A 19,297-nucleotide genomic window follows, 5' to 3' on the forward strand; every position below is an offset into this window, starting at 1 on the left:
ACACCTTTCTGTTGGGGTTAAGCCAATATCGAGATAAGTTTTCTTGACTGGGTTGTTTTTATTGCTCACCTGTGGAACTGAAACAGCTATCAGTGTTAGCCCTTTTCCCTTTCCAGCTTCTCTTGCACTTCCACCTACCAGGAGTTTCAGAACCTGATAACCTTGAGAGTCAGGCTTGAAATCATTACTCTAATGGGCTGTAATGGGGTCTGGTGATAGTTTGAGTAATACTAAGTTAAAAATGATGCAAAAAAAATCATTTCTCCTTCACTCTTGTTGAAGCCACATTTGGGAGCCATTTCATTCTTTTAACAGAACTGTCTCCATGCAACTAGAGCAAGGGAAGTGGATTTTACTTAAAAATCTACAAATTTCATCAAACACCATAATTAAAACCACTTACAAATGTCTGTTCTTTGCCTCAACCCTCCTCCCAGGGCAACAACAGTGCCTCCTTTCCTCTGTATGCCCTACTCCCTTTCTCATCCCGCCCCCCAGGCAGCCCTACCTTCTCCTCCATCTTCTCCTCCTCCTTCCAAAGCAAAGCCATCCTGACCACTGGTCAGCACTTCCCCCACCATAAACCTCTGCCAAGCTCAAGTGCAGTCTAGTCTTGTTTAGGCAGAACACAGTGTCACCCCACTCCCACCAGGGAGAATTCACAAAGCAAAAAATGCCACTTCCCAGAGACAATTTCATTATTTTTATGATTTTAAAGAACCATGTCAATGTACCTTTGATGAGCAAATATTTGGTATTCTATATACATTGACAGGCATCTTTTAGCGAATGAGTGGGGAGACGTTAAAGCCCTTAGTTACTTGTGGCAGAAGAGAATGCTTATTTATAGTTCAAAATGTCCTCCTGTCTCACTTTTGGGCATTTTTCCTGGGCTGTGGTGCACACTGGGGCTGTCACAGGAGACTGACCGGCCGTCCTGGGCTGTTTCAGTCGGCTTCCTCTGCCTTCCTCCTAGACGTGAGCAAGCATGCACTTACTTCTCAAGAGCAGCGTCTAGGTTTCTGACAGCCCTCTTCTTAGTGCCACTAGTTTCCAGACCACCACGGGACTCGACTTCCCAGTGTTGGGGCCCAGGCTGGGGTGCCCAGTGTGTGGTTTGAACTGCTCAGTGTCCGGGGAGATCTCCGAGCCCCAGCCATCCCTCCTCTTCTGTGCAGGACCTGATCTTCCTGGGGGGCAGGGCCTATCTATCGCCTTCTCTTCCCTTCCCACCCAACTCTGTGCAGCCATTTAGCTACAATCTTGGCTGTTAGGAACCTTAGCCAGTTTGCACTGTCTTCTCAGTGGTCATCACTCCATACGTAGATGCAACTTTGAAGTGCTGGAGGGAGGAGGTGAGTTCAGCATCCTCTTACTCTGCCATCTTGATCTAAGTGAGCTGTTTTAAAACTCGCGGTGTACTGAGGGTAAGTGTGAATATTCAGGAGGAGTTTCTGCCAATTACTTTTCTTCCTTTCCTGAACCATGTTTCCTTTCTTTCTCTCTCTCTCTCTCTCTTTCTTCTGTCTTTCTTTCTTTCTTTCTTTCTTTCTTTCTTTCTTTCTTTCTTTCTTTCTTTCTTTCTTTCTTTCTTTCTTTCTTTCTTTCTTTCTTTCTTTTTTTCTTTCTCTCTCTCTCTCTCTCTCTCTCTTCCTTCCTTCCTTCCTTCCTCCCTCCCTCTCTTTCTTCCTTCCTTTTCTTTCTTTTGTCCTTTCGTCCTTTCTTTCGTCCTTTCCTTTCTTTTCGTCCTTTCGTCCTTCCTCTTCCTGTGGGTATGTTTAAAATTGAGCACTTGAGGGGAGTTCCCGTCGTGGCGAAGTGGTTAACGAATCCGACTGGAAACCATGAGGTTGCGGGTTCAGTCCCTGCCCTTGCTCAGTGGGTTAACGATCCGGCGTTGCCGTGAGCTGTGGTGTAGGTTGCAGACGTGGCTCGGATCCCACGTTGCTGTGGCTCTGGCTTAGGCCAGTGGCTACAGCTCCGATTAGACCCCTAGCCTGGGAACCTCCATATGCCGCAAAAGCGGCCCAAAAGAAATAGCAAAAAGACCAAAAAAAAAAAAAGTAAAATTGAGCACTTGAAATCATGAGCAAGTGCCCAGACTACGGATTTTTTCCAGGACGTGCCAGTCCTGCAGTTATCTTGGCAAGCTCCCAGGCTTGGGATAGGGCTACACAAACGCTAAAGGACTACCTCATTTATGCTTTCAGAGATTGCATCTTGCCTGGCCTGCGTGCGGCTTTTTATTTATTTGTTTAAATTGTGTGTGTGTGTGTGTGTGTGTGTGTGTGTGTGTGTGTGTGTTTTAGGGTCGTACCCATGGCGTATGGAAGTTCCCAGGCTAGGGGTTGAACTGGAGCTAGAGCTGCCAGCCTGCAGTTATAGCAATGCAGGATCCGAGCTGTGTCTGCACCTACAGCACAGCTCAAGGCAACACCCTCCCACTGCACGAGGCCAGGGATCAAACCCTCGTCCTCATGGATATGAGTTGCATTCATTTCTGCTGTGGCACAATGGCAACTCCCTCCCACCCCCTTTTTGGGTGGCTCTTTAATGCCCATGATCACATGTCTTCTTTTTGAATGCCTTGATGTCCTCACTGGACACATCCTACTCAGGGTTTTGTTAATCTACTCTAGATCTCTGCCCTTAATCCCCTGTCCCTGGCATCTGTCCATATAGAGTCTGCCTGCAGCTGTATTGAGCCACTCCAGCTGCCCTTTAGTTTAAGCTTTGGGTTAGGAGACACAGACACGAGGGCAGGCAGTCCCCAGAGAGGCTGTAACACTGCAAACAAGGTTTTCTGCGATCCTTCGGGCTTGAGGGAAGTAGCTGGGAGCGAGCTGCTGTCCTTTCCAGGGCGAGACTACACTGTAGTCAGGGCACAGGTAAGGGTGAGTAAAAACACCGTGACATGTCCTCCACTCTGTTCTGGACGTTTTCCTGATTGGGTGTTCACTTTGTTGCTGTAGATTTTTGTTTGACTGTTTTCCAAAATGCTAAGAGTTTTTTTTTTTTTTTTTTTAAATCTAGTTTCTGGTTGTTTTGCCATATTTCTTTTTCTTTCTTTCTTTTTTTTTTTTTTAATCTTTTTGCTATTTCTTTGGGCCGCTCCTGTGGCACATGGAGGCTCCCAGGCTAGGGGTCGAATCGGACCTGTAGCCATTGGCCTACACCACAGCCACAGCAACACAGGATCCGAGCCGCGTCTGCAACCTACACCACAGCTCACGGCAACGCCAGATCGTCAACCCACTGAGCAAGGGCAGGGACCGAACCCGCAACCTCATGGTTCCTAGTCGGATTCGTTAACCACTGCGCCACAATGGGAACTCCTGTTTTGTCATATTTCTAAGAGAGAGTTCAGCCTTTCCTAGCTCATCATTTTGCTGACATCATTCTACATGTTAAAATTTGTCTTCACAACATTCAATACATCATCATTTCCCTAGCTTGTCTCAAAATTTATGATGTTTTAACTAGTTACCAGTTTTTATTTTATGAATAATATTGAGCAAGCTGATAAATTACATAAAATGTTTATCATTTATTTTATAATCATTTTCTAAGAGTTATATATGTAGGTCAAGTGGATAAACACTGTAAAATTGTTTACAGACTGCAAATGCTGTCCAAAAACTATTAATAATTAATCTTCAACAAGCACCTTGCCAGAATATCTGGTTTGGATATGCTTTTCAGATTTCACCCCTGTTGTGTCATTAAGGAAGATAATTTTGCTAGTGGGAAGGGTAAAAGGGCAACCTTATGGAGTTCCTGTTGTGACTTAGCAGTTTAAGAACCTGCCTAGTATCCACGAGGATGCTACTTGGATCCCTGTCCTTGCTTAGTGGGCTAAGGATCCAATGTTGCTGAGAGCTGCTACGTAGGTTGCAGATGCAGTTCGGATCTGGTGTTGCTGTGGCTTTGGTGCAGGCTAGCAGCTACCGCTCTGATTCAACCCTTAGCCTGGGAACTTCCATATGCCTTAGAAGCTGCCCTAAACAGGAAAAAAGAAAGGGAATTTTATCTTCATTTGAAGTTTTCTTTATTAAGGATTAACATTTTGAAAAATGCTTATTAAATGACTTGTTTAAATTGTGTAATTTGTGTTAAGTAGTGTAAGATGGTTGATTGTTTCAATGGATATTTGATCAAGATAGGGTTTCATAATCAGAAAAAAAACAAAGGGTTGGTGTGTGGAGGTTTCTAGTCTAACCTATGGTCAATAATTGTTCAGTGAATCGCATCATTATGTAATACTTCAAGATTTTCTGATAAAAAGACAAGTTAATTGGCTTCGATTTTCTTCTTACTCCATGGGTCCTGCTTTGACCTTGCTCCTCCTACAGCAGATCTGCTCACATTGGATGGTGCAGTTGGGGTGTTCCCTGCTTGCTCTTTATAAGCTGTGGAGCCAGAGGGAAAAGTCAGTGTCTGCTCCCTCATAGGAGCAACAGGTGATGGATCCCAAAAGCCAGCGTCTTCGGCTTAATGACAGTCACTTCATTCCTGTACTGGGATTTGGTACCTATGCACCTGAAGAGGTAACATTCGTGTGTGGTCTTGGGGTTGTAACATGAGTGAAGCGACTTGGTTGTCAATTCATGGAATTCCTGTGTGAAGTGCACTTGTCCCTGGGAGGTGCCCTTGTTTCTCGCAGCCAGGCTGAACCATTCCATGACGGGGGAAAGTACTCAGTTTTCACTCTGCATAGGGGTCTGATCACATAGTCACCTGCGGGTTATTCTGGGCTCCCTCCTGTTTCGATCACTTTTCCATTTTGGCGGAAATGAAACTCAGTTACCAAGAGCAATGCCGGGTGCTTTGCTCTGAAGGTGACAGCAATTGGAGTGGTTTTTCTCCATATATCATCAATTCAATTCTTTCCTCCTCCCAAAAAGGCATACTCAGAGAAATACTTGAAATAAAAGATCCTGGAGATGAGGCGAATGAAAAAGAATGGGAGAGAATTGCTTTTCTACTGTGGGGTGTCTGCTGAGTGCCAGGCCAGAAACGCTCCAACTGTGTTTTGCCTTTTATGTGTTTCTGCTTGGAAACTTAATCTAATGGAAAATATAATATTATTTGAGGACGTAAGCTAGAATCTTGTGGGGAAAGATTTCCATGCCTGGTTTTTGAAATGTGTTTTTATTGAAGTATAGTCTTCAGTGGTTGGACATATGAGGAGCTAGTGGACAAGTTGCTACACTGGAAGAAATTTTGCTGTCCATCTTGTCTTTAGAGTATTTATGACAAGGGACTGGTCCTTAAACTCCGAGTCTCCCTTTTCTCATATATAGAACAGGAAATATTCAGAGACATTTTAGAGAGAGAAGACAGGGCTTGTTTACTTTGTAGAGCAGAGTAGATTGAAGGGATGGAAAGGTCCAGAATATCACTGAAGCTCACGGGTATTCCTTCCTTGGTAGGTGTCCAAATGCCTGTACTTTTAAGGGAAACCATGAGTTGACCTAACGGAGCAGTTAGACAAAGTATCTCCTTCCTTGAAAAAGAAAAGATTCTGAATTATATAAAAATACATGGAATATTATTCAGCCTTAAAAAATAACTTAATCCTGCCATTTGCTACAACGCAGAGGAACCTGGAGAACATTAAGCTGAGTGAAGTAAGCCTGACAGAGAAAGACAAATACTGCATAATCTCTTTGCAGGTGGAACCTAAAAAGAAATCAGACTCATAGAAGCAGAGAGTCGAGATGTGGTGATTGGAATCTGGGGACAAAGTTGGGCAAAATGGCAAGATATTAGTCAGTGTCAGTTATAAGACAAATACATTCTTGAGACCTAACGTTCAGTATGGTGACTCCAGTTAGTAATAATGGGTTATGGCTTGAGATTTGCTAAGAAATTAGATCTGAAGTGTTCCCACCCCCCCTCCATCGTTAGCTGCGTGGGGTGATGGGTATATTGATTACGTTGGTGGGGGTAGTCATTGCTCGGGGGAGAAATAGGAGAGAACATCACATTATACCTTGAATAGATACAGTTTCCTGTGGTGTGGTCTGTGTGATGAGGTGGGTAGAGAGAGGACCCTCAGAAGCCTTTTCCTTGTTTCTGGATGCTCCTTATCCCTTGATTGATTTTGCTCAGACATCTCACAATATAAATTGTATCCATGACTACAACTTTCATGTGAGTCCCGTGAGTTCTTCCAGAAAATCACTGAACCTAGAGGTGATCTTGGGGAACTCTGAGGTCAGCAATCGGCCAGTGATTGCCTGAGATGCACAGGATTCCTGGATGTCCAGCTGTAATTACTTTCCGGGAAAGTTCTGGGAGACCACGATGGATTCATCATCACATGTGCAGAACTCACCTAAGGCATGAAGACCATCTGAATGAGAAAGATCAAAGTTGTGCCTTAGCAACCTCTTAATCATGTGGATATCCAACTACTACCTTTGTGGTTTATGTAGGTTCCTAAGAGTGAAGCTCTGGAGGCCACCAAATATGCCATAGAAGTTGGGTTCCGTCATATCGATGGTGCTTATTTATACCAAAATGAAGAGCAGGTTGGACAGGCCATTCGAAGCAAGATTGCAGATGGCACTGTGAAGAGAGAAGACATATTCTACACGTCAAAGGTGGGGTGTGTGTTCTAGGTGTGTGAAATGAGATTGTGAGCAGTGATACCTATATAATAAGATCGATAGTTGTTTGGTGAACTGTGCTTATTGATTTTCACACATATTTATATACTAAATTATTTATTTTTAAAACTAACATTCTATTTATTTATTTTTATGTTTAATTTTTTAAGTTACACCTGATGTACAATGTTCTGTCAATTTCTGCTGTAGAGCAGAGTGACCCAGCTGTACATCTATTCTTTTGTTCACATTATCCTCCATCATGTTCCATCATAAATGACTATATACTACATTTAGTGTTCTCCTGTCCCACAAAACAAGAGTGATGATGACTTTTTCTTTTTGGCTGCATTCAAATTTTATTTTTAAATCCAGTCACTTTACTTCTCTGAGCCCAGAGCAGAACAATCTGACTTCGCATGGGTGAATGAATCCAACAGAACTAGGATCAGCTGATAGATTTCCTTTTCAACTGTGTAACTTTCTAAAATTTCTTCACCTTCTGAATCTCATTTATCACCTGCATCAGAAAGAGAGGGCACACTATGTGAGGCACTTTGTGTGTTATACAAGATCTAGACAAAACGTCTTGAATTATGCCCTGCGGGTATTAATAGGTTCAAAGCAAGTTTCCTACTGTTATGCAAAATGCTAATGAATCCTGAGGGCGCTGACTCTTAGACAGAAGTAGAGTGCGTTTGTGAGCTGCTTTTAAACCCTGTCCTACATGATGCAGATGATCGGCTTGGGAGTTATCCGGTAGCACTTTTTATCTCTGGGGTCGTGTGCTTCCATTGTGAATGAGGTACCCATGACGAATTCAATCAAAGAATAAAGTTCACACGGGTAGGTTCGATCCAAACAGGAGGAAAAGGAGTATTTTCTCTCCATGGTCATCCATTTCTAGCCAGTACACGTGTCTCATTACTAAGTGAGACAAGACAGACAGATTTCCCTGCAGTATTAACTTCACAGAGCTTCCCGTCTCAACCTCTGCAGCTTTGGGCCACTTTCCTTCGACCAGAGTTGGTCCGACCAGCCTTGGAAAAGTCCCTGAAGAATCTCCAACTGGACTATGTGGATCTCTACATCATTCATTTTCCAGTGGCTCTGAAGGTTGGCAATCCGTGTGACCACATCTGTCTTATTTCTCGTGTCAGAAAGTCTATCAGCTCGTGCGGATCTTTGAAATAGGATTTTTCTTAGTGAGATGTGGAGATGATTTTATAGAATACAATCCCAATATAAAAATTTCTGATTCTCTTTTAACTGAGGTTTTCTGAATCCTTAATTCCTTTCCATGACCTCAAAAGAAAAGGATTCAACAGTCTCACACCCCCGCCTCAAAGATTTAAGGCAATAAAAGTAGGCATGTTCAGCACGTGTATGACGCCTGAAACTCTCGGTGTTTCACAAGCACAGACTTTGGTGCAGCCGTGCTGAGCAGTGAAACGGACATGGACCTGGCGTGTTCATCACAGTTGGTGGTGCCCTCTCTGGGTGGGCTAAGCCTAGCAGCCTTTACAGGGACTTGGGGCACACGGCCCACCCTGTTGGCTGGCTTCACAATGAGTTTTGTAGGCTACACTTGGGCATTAACAGCGGTGTTATGTAGAACTCGTGATTTCAGGTCACAGAAATCTACTCAGGTTCTCCTATGCCAATAGCTCTTTGGATGATGTAAATAGGAGTCCCAGCATGGACAGATTTAGGGATTAAGACTTCTTCAGAAATGTCACCCTTTTTTCTACCCCTTATCATGGCATTACTCTTGGCTTGCTTTATTTCTCTCTCCACATTTTCCTTTGGTGGCAAACATGGCCTTGGGCAGCTCAAGGATGGTGGTCATGAACAATCGAGAGCATGTCGGGCTCACCCACATTTCACATTAACCCGAAGGAACCTTGCTGGGTCATATGCTTGCCCTTGGGCTATTGGATGTTCAGAGGGAACATGAACTTGAGCTAGATCAAGTTTGCACTTTTTATGTCAGCAGGGAGGCCTAAGTTGCTGTCATTCCTAGCACAGTAGAGGCATCTTGCAAGAAGGATGTATGCAGGGCACAAAAAATTCACCTACACCACTGATAGTTGCCACAGGATATAGGAAAGTGGCACTTATTAAGGCATAAAGTGTAAGATATTCATGGAAACCTGCCTCCTGAGGACATTTCTTACAACTCCATATGCAAATCACTCTGAAAATATTAGTTTCCAGAATATGTATTTTTTTCTGGCCACCACTGTGGCATGCAGAGATTCCTAGGCCAGGGACCCAACCTGTGCCACAGCAGAGCCCCAAGCCACTACAGAGACAATGATGTGTCCTTAACTGCTAGGCCACCAGGGAACTCCATCTAGAATATTGTTGCACCGACTCATGGAGTTTTAGTGTTCTGGCTTAAGAGGTGCCTAGCAGCCTGGCTGTGCATGTGGAAATTACTTCGTGACATCTCTAAAATGACTGCTTCTCTTTCAGCCCGGGGAGGAACTTTTGCCAAAAGATGAAAACGGAAAAGTACTATTTGACACAGTGGATCTCTGTCACACGTGGGAGGTGAGTCCATGGAGGAGAGAGTCCGGGGGGAGCCAGGAGAGGGGGAAATCCTTCACTTCTTCCACATTTGACAATGGGCTATGGACTGTTGGATTCGGCAAGTCGTGAACTTCACAGTGGTGTGGAGGAAATGATTGCTGACATGTTTCTAGAGAAGAGCAGAGGAGAAGAACTTGGGACAATGAAGATACGCATCTCTTTCCTTCCATGTGCTGAATCCTGTCGTGGGCTTTTCCAAGAAGACATTAATTCTCGTTCTCTTGTCATGACCTCCTTCTCCTGTTCGGGTTGTTATTTTTTTCTTTTTGATAATCAATGCTACTTCTCAACAGGTGACCCCTATTTCTCCCTGCGTTTATTTTTGGTCTATAGCCCATTACAAATGATTGATCAGCACACCTTCCTCCCCAGGCCTTGGAGAAGTGTAAGGACGCAGGACTGACCAAGTCCATCGGCGTGTCCAACTTTAACCACCAACAGCTGGAGAAGATCCTGAACAAGCCAGGGCTCAAGTACAAGCCCGTCTGCAACCAGGTGAGCAATCTCAGTCTCCTCCCCTCCCTGTTCTGCATGACCTTCTTCTCGTACTACAGCCAGACGTCTGTTTGTCCTCCCCACCCCTTCATCCCACCTTTGTGGGACGTGGGATTCTGGGGAGCAGAGTCTCAGTCTAGAAGGGTGTGAGCAGAACCCACGCTGGGATCTCTGCTGGATAAAGTCTTGGTGGAAAAGCTGGGGAGGCTTCCAGGTGCTGAACTGTGTGTGGGAATTTAGGGCAGGTCAAGGGGCTGCAGGAGGGTTTGAATAGCTCCCCAGCACTTAGAGCTGAGGAGGCATTTCCCTGAGCTGTAAAGGATGGCCAGAAATTAGATGGTGAAAGAGATTTGGGAAAACTGTGTACAGGAAGGAAGGTTATGAAAACATGGAGGGGGAAGTAAAGAGAGAGAAAAATTAGCTGATACAGGTGTTAAGGGATTGTGTGGGTTTGGATGCCTGAATCCTCAGTCTTGGCATCTCTGTTTTTGGGAGTCTTCAATAGGAAGCCTAGTACAGAAAAATTTGCTAGAAACTGTGAATGGTGTTCACTTGTGGGATGAAGTTAAAAGCTCCTAGTGATGCTAACAGTACATGTGTCAGGAGCATAACAGCAGTAGTTCAGGAACATTTACCGAAAGGTAGAGCAGACCCTGTGATTTATTCAGACTTAGTCTGGTTCTCTCGTCGATTTCCAGCATATTATTAATTGTTTAAATACATTTTCTGTGCCTGTTTCTGGGCTCTTACATTTCTGTTCTATTTTTACTTTATTGTGGTGAGACCCCTTAACATGAGATCTATCTACTTAAACAAAAATTTCAGTATCCCATCCAGTCTAAGTCCACACTATAGGTATGGTGATGCAGAGCTAATCTCTCGAATTTATTCACGTTGTATAATTGAGACTTTACACTCATGACTAGCAACTCCTGATTTGCCCTCCTTCCTGCCCCTGGCAAGCACCACTCTGGTGTTTGGGTCTATGAGTCTGACCAATTTATATATGTCCTATAATGGATGCTATGTAATATTTGTCCTTTTGGGAAGGTCTTACTTCACATGACATAGTGTCTTCAGGGTACAACTTGGAGCCATGGAGAAAGAATCTTTTATAGAAAGTTTAGTTTAGGTGTTCTTGCCGTGGTGCACTGGGTTAAAAATCTGACTGCAGCAGCTCAGGTCTGTGCAGTGGTGCAAGTTTGATCCCTGGCCCGGCACAGTGGATTAAAGGGTCCAGCATTGCTGCAGCTGCTTTTTAGGTAATAGCTGTGGCTTGCATTCAGTCCCTAGCCTGGGAACTTCTACATGCTGGGGATGCAGCCATAAAAAAAATATATATATATGAAATATATATAATATTATATATAGTATGTATAATATAAATAATATATCATATGTATAATATATAATCTGTGTAATATTTTCAATTATAAAAGTTAAGAAATTAACATGATTCTGCATTACTTTTGGCACAACATTTTTATTGTGAAAAATATCAGATACTAGAACTTTTAAGAATGAACAGAGAACACTTACATTTTACCTCTTATGTGTAAAATTTTTCACACTTTGCCATGTTGCTATATACATACATGTATGCATATATATGTGTTACATGTATATTTGTGTATTATGTTTATATGTGTAATGAATGTGTGTGTGTTGTATATTTGTATTATTTTGCTGACCTGGATCTAATTGTATTCATATGTCATGGTGAGCCAGGTTTCTCAAGCTCTTTTCTTCCTTTTTTTAGAACCCCATACACTGCAGGAATTCCCATGGCATGTGGAGGTTCCCAGGGTAGGGGTCGAACTGGAACTGCAGCTGCCAGCCTACACCACAGCCACAGCAACATTAGATCTGAGCCACATCTGTGACCTATGATCCACAGGTCATAGCAACGCAGGATCCTTAACCCACCGAGCAAGGCCAGGGATTGAACCTGTGTCCTCATGGATACTAGTTGGGTTCACAACCCCTTAAGCCACAGGGGGAAACTCCTCTCAAGCTCTTTTACCATAGAATGTTTGCTGAACCGTTATTTTCCCCTGATATCCAGACAAGTTTATTACCAATACACTGGCTTTATCCGATTGTCACTGTGTGATGTTAATTAACTTGTTTCTCCGTCCCAGGTGATGTGAATTAGTAGTTAGAGCTAGAGTCCTTCCACGTTAAGGTTAAACGTTCTGACAAGAAAATACCCTTTCCAGGCTTCACCCCCCAAATGACACTCCAGTGGGAAGCACGTAATGACAAGCTGTCCTGTGATGCGTGATGTTACTTTCGTTCCTCTGGATCAACTGGTGGTGGCCAGATTTTTCTTTTGGAAATGTGTGTTTTCCCTGTTGAAATTAGTTATCTGTTGGGTGGTTACTGTGGTCAGGGGAGGTCAGATTCTCCCCAAGTTTTCACATAATGGTTGACAATCCATCAATGATTTTTACCTGAATTACTTATTTCATTGGGAAGCTTTTCATTGATTTTCAATTTTATTTTTTTATCTTTTGTCTTTTTAGGGCCACACCCATGGCATATGGAGGGTCCCAGGCTAGGGGTCGAATCAGAGTTGTAGCTGCTGGCCTGCACCACAGCCACAGCAATGCGGGATCCGAGCCACGTCTGCGACCTACACCACAGCTCATGGCAATGGCGGGTCCTTAACCCACTGAGTGAGGTCAGGGATTGAACCTGTAACCTCATGGTTACTAGTCAGGTTTGTTAACCACTGAACCACAACAGGAACTCTGATTCTCAATTTTAAACACTCTTAAATCTTCTTACCTGATACTTTAATGTAAAAATAAAATTCCCTGGTTAAGTCAGGATAAAATACAATTATTCCTATAAGAGGATAAAATCTAAACTCCTTCCCTTTAATCATCAGTTTCCAAGAAAGGATTTGTTGTAATCACCACCACCAGCGGAGGCAGATATGTTTGTTCTTTCTCTCTCTCTTCGCTAGAGACTTGAAGATCTTTATTTACTCTGTATATTGCATTTGCCTTTACTCACTGTTCCCTTCGATGCTCAAATCTACCCGAATGTCACCAGTGGGATCCCCATCCAGCTGGTTCTTTTGTCCTGTAAACATCCCTTCATGATTCTTGGTGAAATTTCTTGCTTTCTGGGACAGTTTGATGCCCAAGTCTCTCGGTTGCTTTCCTGTTCCAGATCTGGAATTGGGCCAGTCCCCTGGTCGTGTTCAGCAGTATTGAGTGACCAGGATGTGGTCCTGAGAGATGCTTGTTCTCAGGAACGTCATGAATTTTTACCTTTCAGGGGACAGAGATATAAAATTTATATTTTAAAAGAAATGATTGCTCATGTTGATGTTGGCAGTTGTGATATTTGATGTGATACAGTTTTTTCTTTATATATATATATATATATATATATATATATATATAGTGAGAGTCCTTTGCTGCACCCACGGCATATGGAGATTCCCAGGCTAGGTATCAAATTGGAGCTGCAGCTACCAGCCTACGATGCTATAACCACAGCAATACCAGATACCAGCCACATCTGCGACCTACACCACAGCTCATGGCAATGCCACATCCTTAACCCACTGATCAGGGCCAGGATTTGAACCCATGTCCTCATGGATACTAGTCAAGTTCATTACCACTGAACCACGACGGGAACTCCAACCTACATATTTTTAAAACTTTTAGCCTTTCTTCATCATATTAATATGGTCTTTTGATATGATCTGACACTTTTCTGTGTTGGCATTCTACAGGTGGAATGTCATCCTTACCTCAACCAGAGAAAGCTGTTGGATTTCTGCAAGTCAAAAGATATCATTCTAGTTGCCTACTCTGCTCTGGGATCCCAAAGAGTAAAAGGATGGTAATAAACTTGAACGAAGACAACGGGGAGCTTAGCTTAAACTCAATTTTTATGAGATACTTTCTATCATACTGTATTCAGTACTCTGGAGATAACTCTCAAGTGGTTTGGGGGAGGTGGGTGGAAAGAATCCTTCTCTTTGGTCTTCCCATCATCCAGCCAATTTTTTACATCGTATATGTCTTCAGGTATATAAATTTTAATGCAAGTGTCTGCATTAAAATCTACACATCGTCCCCTAGTTGAGAACAAAGACGTAAGCATAAGTCATGGTTTACTTATTTATTAACTAATAAACACATTTCTAAAAAGAGACTCTCCCAGCCTCATTAGCTTAGATCTAAAATCATGATAATAATACGTAACTCCCAGGTCTATCACAACTGAAAAAAATGACAATTTGAACCATTTAAAAATATCTATCAAAGTAGTGCATGTTGTAAGTAATGATGAAACAGATACTTCTCATTTGAGGATTTCATGAGAAAATACCTGAGAAAATGTTAAAATTAAAAAAAAAAAATCCCCAGTCTTTTCCTTCTCTTTCTCCTTTCATGCACTTGTCCTTACTTTGGGGCTATGACTGGAGAAGAGAAAAGACAGAAAACCATGACTGTGGAAGCACTGGACTCAACCAAAGCTGCATCCAAATGGCCTGGGGAGCTTGGGCAACACAGACTGTGAGAGGCCACACCTGTGTTTCTGATTTACTTTGTCTTTAGTTCAGCCATGGAGTTAGCATTTCTAACAAGGTCCAAGATGACATGGAGGCTGCTGGTCCATGAGAGATAATTTGGGAAGCATTGGTCTAGAGTGGACCTGCTTGTTCTATTTGGGGAGCCTCCTAGCAAACTGAACACTCAGTTTTGGGTCTTCACCATTCCTGAATTTCCTTCCAGGATGAACCTAAACCACCCAATTCTCTTGGAAGACCCAGTTCTTGGTGCCATTGCCAAAAAGCACAAGCAAACCCCAGCCCTGATTGCCCTTCGTTACCAGCTGCAGCGTGGAGTTGTGGTCCTGGCCAAGAGTTACAATAAGAAGCGGATCAAAGAAAACCTGCAGGTGACGAGTGGGGCTGGGAGAACAGGGCTCTTAAGTACTATCCTTCATGGGAGTCCTTCTTTGCACAGCAGCTCTCAGAATTGTCTTTGGTCCAAGATGAGTTATCTGTTATTTCCCATGCACGTATGCCTTGTGTATACTCCTAATGGTTTTCTCCTCCTACTGTGGCATCAGGAGAGGCAGCATGGCTGGATAGGATTAAGATTGGACAGAAAATAGAGCTTTTAATTCCAGCATTACACTTGCCATTTATTCTGTCACCCTGGGCAAATGGCATCCCATTTTCTTCATTCTCAAATGAGGAAATTGGTTTATGTGATTTTGTTAGTCTGTTTTGGCTGCTATAAAAAACCCCCACCACAGATTGGGTGGCTTAGAGACACCTGAGAGGTATTCCTCACACTTCTAAAAGCTGGAAGTCTGACATCAGGCTGACTGACAAGGTGAGGGCTGTCTCCAAGCTCACAGACGTCTCCCCGTGTCTTAACATGGGAGAAGGGGCAACAGAACTCTCTCAAGTTTTTTCTGAATGTGGTATTGGTTCAGTCTCATTCATGAGAGCACCTCATCATGACCTAATCGCTGCTCAAAGGCTCAACTTTCTGTTCCCATAACAGTGGGGCCAGGTTTCCAACATGTGAGTTTTGGGGGCACACACATAAAAGGAGTGAGCTTAAACCTCCTAATTCTTTTTTTTGCATTTCCCTGAATAATAACATCATTTCATTTTCATACATTTAATCTCCTTGACTTCCTGCCCTTGTGAAGTCCATGTTCAAGTCTTTGCCACCTTTATTAGGCTGTCTGGCTTCTCAGTTATGCAGACCGTCATTATACTGTTAGGCAAGGCTGTACAGCAAACGCTCCCTAATAATGCAGGTTTAATCCAATGGTCTTTAATGTAGCTCATGATTCTGTGGTTTGACAATTAGCCTGCACTCCACTAAGCTGCTCTGTTCTTGGATGGATTTCAGGTATTGGCAGTTCCGAGCGGCAGGCAGTTCTGCTTTAGCAGGTGGATTAGACTGTTGTCAGAGGAGCCTACACTCTTTTCCATAGAGTTGTTCATATGTCATTGGCTGGTCTGTGGCAACTCACTTGGTCTTCATCTCAGCAGGTGGTATGATCCCAAGGCAGTGAGTGGGAAAAAAATTCTTTTCATGTCTAGACTCGGAACTGACTCAGCACTTCTGGCAAATTCATTGTCCAATGAACTGCAAATCCCTGAAACTAAGGATGTCTTGGCTGCTTTTGACTAGCAGTTCTTTTGTATAAAAATTTGTATCATTTTGTCAACTTCCAGAAAAGAATACATGTTTAAGTCTTTGGTTCATATTACAGGAAATACTAGGTCACTTTGGAGAAAACTGGTTTCTTTATACAACTGAGATTCCCATTCCATGATTATAATATGAATTTAAATTGTTTAGGTGTTCTTTACTATGTTAAACATGTTTTATAACTTTCTCCACAAAGGCGTGAAGGGGGTGGTGGGTAGGAAAAATCTGTCTAATGTTTGGTTAAACGCAGGTATTAAGTCCAGATTGTCCAACTGTCCCTTACATGGAAAAAAAGGATATTCCTGTTTTCTCTCTAAAGCAATTCCCTTAGAAAGCTTTGGGATTGATGCACAGTAAGTCTTTCTTTTGTGGCTTGGAGCAGAGAAGGAGAGAGTGTGGGAGAGGAGAGGTAGAGATCTCAGCAGAGGAGTTCCCAGGCTTATGCACCTGGACGCTGAGGACAAGCAAGGCTGCCCTGCGCCCTCTTCCTGCCCCCATCCACCTGGAAAGTCCCCCAGGTCCGGGGGTGGGGGCAGCTCCTTGGGGAGGGTTTAATATGATTCTTCCCTTCCTTCCAGGTTTTTGACTTTGAATTGCCTCCAGAAGATATGAAAACAATTGATGGCCTCAACCAAAATTCAAGATACTGTGATTTTTCATAGTAAGTGACTTGTCCATTGTTTCCCATGGTCGTTTCCCACAGCATGTAAGTCAGCAGAGGAGCTAGGCTTCCCTAACCAGGAAGGCAGTCCTGATCTGCAGTGTAGGCGTAAAGCAGGGGCTTCCTGCAGCCCTCAGACCAGAGGCTTCCTCCAGGGCTCAGTCTCTGACCCAACAGGATTGTGAGCAAGCCCAGGACAACCACAAGGGACTCACCAAAGTTCCCATCACGGTGAGGTCACTACTTTACACCCTCATCTCTGTGTCTGGTGTCCTTCCTGTCAGGGTCAACAGTCCCATTAGACACAGAAGGTGCAGAGCCTGCAGTCCACTGTTCTTTCGGGACCTATGAAAACGTTTCACTTTTAGTTCTTTTTAAAATCAGGAGAAAAAAAGGTCATATTGTTTGTGACTATATCATAATGGATCCAGCCTGGATTACATTCATTTTCATCCTAACTCAATGTAAAATGCAGCATCTGTGTTTTTCATGGAGGAGGGGTCCATGAAGGCCAATGAGCACGGGTGCTGTGAAGTCACAGGGTGGCCCTGCTTCCACCCCCTCCCCTCGTGAGTCTGGTGTCTTTTCTCCTTAATGGGCATTTCTTTTCTGAGACACCATCCATTTCTGCTGAGTTTATCTATTCATGCTCTTATTTCATTCTTACAAGGTAAGGATAATTTCCTTATACTTGTGATCTCAGCAAACCAGATTATAACCGACTGTCCAGGGAGTGACTGCCGTGTGCTCAGCAGGGCACACCCAGATACGGTTCTCCGGATCTCTGGTTTCTCGAGTCAAGACATACCCCTGTGTTCCCTTTGTCCATCAGGAGATCCTGCCTCTTTGACGCTGACGTCCTCCCAAACCTTGTATTCCATGTCCAGTTATTGCAGGCGATGTCATTCCTGAAAAGAAAGAACACTAACCAAACTGAGAGAAGTCTGGAAGGGAGTTTAGAGTGAAGGGAACACAAGTTAGTACTAAATGAAGAGTTAATTTTGACTGAAAGCTCTTACAACTCTCCTTCTTGTTTGTAAAGCTGCATCATGATTCTGAGAAAAGACATGATAAATGGAAAAAAGGGAGAGCTTCTTCTCCTTTCTTAATGAAGTTATGTTCTCCTTCACTAGGCTGTGAGAGCCTAGACTTACCTTTGTGAGCTGATGCCAACAGCCCAGCACTTGGCATATGGAACAGCTCAGAACAGCACTCTTTAATGGATTGAATGGAAAAGGACAAATTTAGAAAGAAAAATAAGAACATGGAAGAAAAAAGAAAACAACATTAATATGAATTCATGAATAACACGGGTTACCATAAGTTATAAATGAAGAAAACGGTCCCCACATTTTGTAGGTGTACATGATCTCTCCACTGTAGACCAGAAGTCCCTTCACAGAGACACTCTGTAGTTTTCCTTGAACAGATACATGAAAAAGCAGGCACTCCCTTAATCGTGGTCACTCTCATCCTTTAGGCTCCAAAGTTCCAGTTGGGGCTGGAATGACCTCCAGCTTTAGCCACAGCTATTGCACCCTCTTATAAATTGTAGTATGAGTCAAAGGACCTGCTGCTGTGGAGTTCCTGTTGCACATGCCTGCAGGAATTAAGCATGCGGGTGCAGTTTGCACTGCAGCAGGTGACTGCATGTATGCATATTCGGACAAAAGGAGGGGTGTGTTTGTCAGTTCAGAGTTTTAGCCCATCCTGACTGCATCCACAGGGTAATGTTCATTTTGGCAATGTAACAGACTTCATACAATTCATATCCTTCCTTCTTTCCCAGTGCCATTGGCCACCCTGATTATCCATATTGACCCCGAGTTACTCATCATGCATTCTACCAGAACATCATGCTTCCAGGGCTGTGAAGAGGATTTCTGTACTTGATGGAGGTGTTTAAAAGAAGTGTCTGCACTTCTGAAAGCTTGCCTTTCCTTTAAAAAAAAATGTATGACATAGTAAAGGCTTCAGATAAGTATGCTTGTCTTTCCTGATAATACAAGAATACATACAAAGGACAAAAAAGTTTAGAGAATAAAAGGCAAAGAATAGAAAATAAAGCTAACCTATGATTAATCCCTTTAATAAAACTTGGCTTTAATGCATTTTCCCTTCTTGATGAAAAATTAACCGGTTGATCTATTAAAGAAATGGAAAATTTTACTCGAGAGAAAGTTGAAGATTATTACCCACAAAGAGCATCTCAGAAAGCTCTGAGAACTGTTTTGCCTGTTAGAAGTCAAGGCACATCTATATGTATTCTGAGACAGTCTGTACATACAATGTCATAGTATTGACAGTTTATATAATCCAGGTATAAAGAGGTAGGAGGAGAAGACTGCAAATTGACCATTGGATTTGCAAATAACCTTCACAAGGTCAAGGACCGTTTTGATAGTGGGGTGAAGGCAAAAGCCTGAATAGAGTGGGTTCAAGGAAGGGTGAGAAGAGGGGAATGGGAGGTAGAATGTACACAGCTTTCAGAGCCCTTGCTCTAATGAGGACCACAGAACTGGTCAGCCGTTGAAGAAGAAATTGGAATCGCGTGAAGCTGTTCTACGATGGGGGAAGTAAGAGCACGCTTCTGTGCTCTGAGGAACAGTCTAGCAGAGGGAGGAAAATCTGTGATGTAGGAGGCGGGAGGGGGAATGGCTGGAACCGCGTCCAGGTCCGTATTAGTTTCCTGCTGCTGCTACAACAAATTACCACAAACTTGG

The 19,297-nt window shown here is 43.2% G+C and overlaps 1 protein-coding gene across 1 annotated transcript; it reads left to right on the plus strand.

Annotated features, from left to right (window-relative positions):
* Positions 1-4,369: 4,369 nt before the first annotated feature.
* Positions 4,370-18,665, plus strand: LOC125112809 (prostaglandin F synthase 1). Its single transcript, XM_047755230.1, has 9 exons — positions 4,370-4,547; positions 6,441-6,608; positions 7,614-7,730; positions 9,093-9,170; positions 9,582-9,704; positions 13,459-13,568; positions 14,468-14,633; positions 16,492-16,574; positions 18,364-18,665. Exons 1-9 carry the CDS (start codon positions 4,464-4,466, stop codon positions 18,392-18,394), a joined length of 960 nt encoding a protein of 319 aa, XP_047611186.1. The 5' UTR covers positions 4,370-4,463; the 3' UTR covers positions 18,395-18,665.
* The last annotated feature ends 632 nt before the right edge of the window (positions 18,666-19,297 follow it).

The sequence above is a fragment of the Phacochoerus africanus genome, chromosome 12 (genome assembly GCF_016906955.1).
Source record: "Phacochoerus africanus isolate WHEZ1 chromosome 12, ROS_Pafr_v1, whole genome shotgun sequence".
Taxonomy (NCBI): Eukaryota; Metazoa; Chordata; class Mammalia; order Artiodactyla; family Suidae; genus Phacochoerus; species Phacochoerus africanus.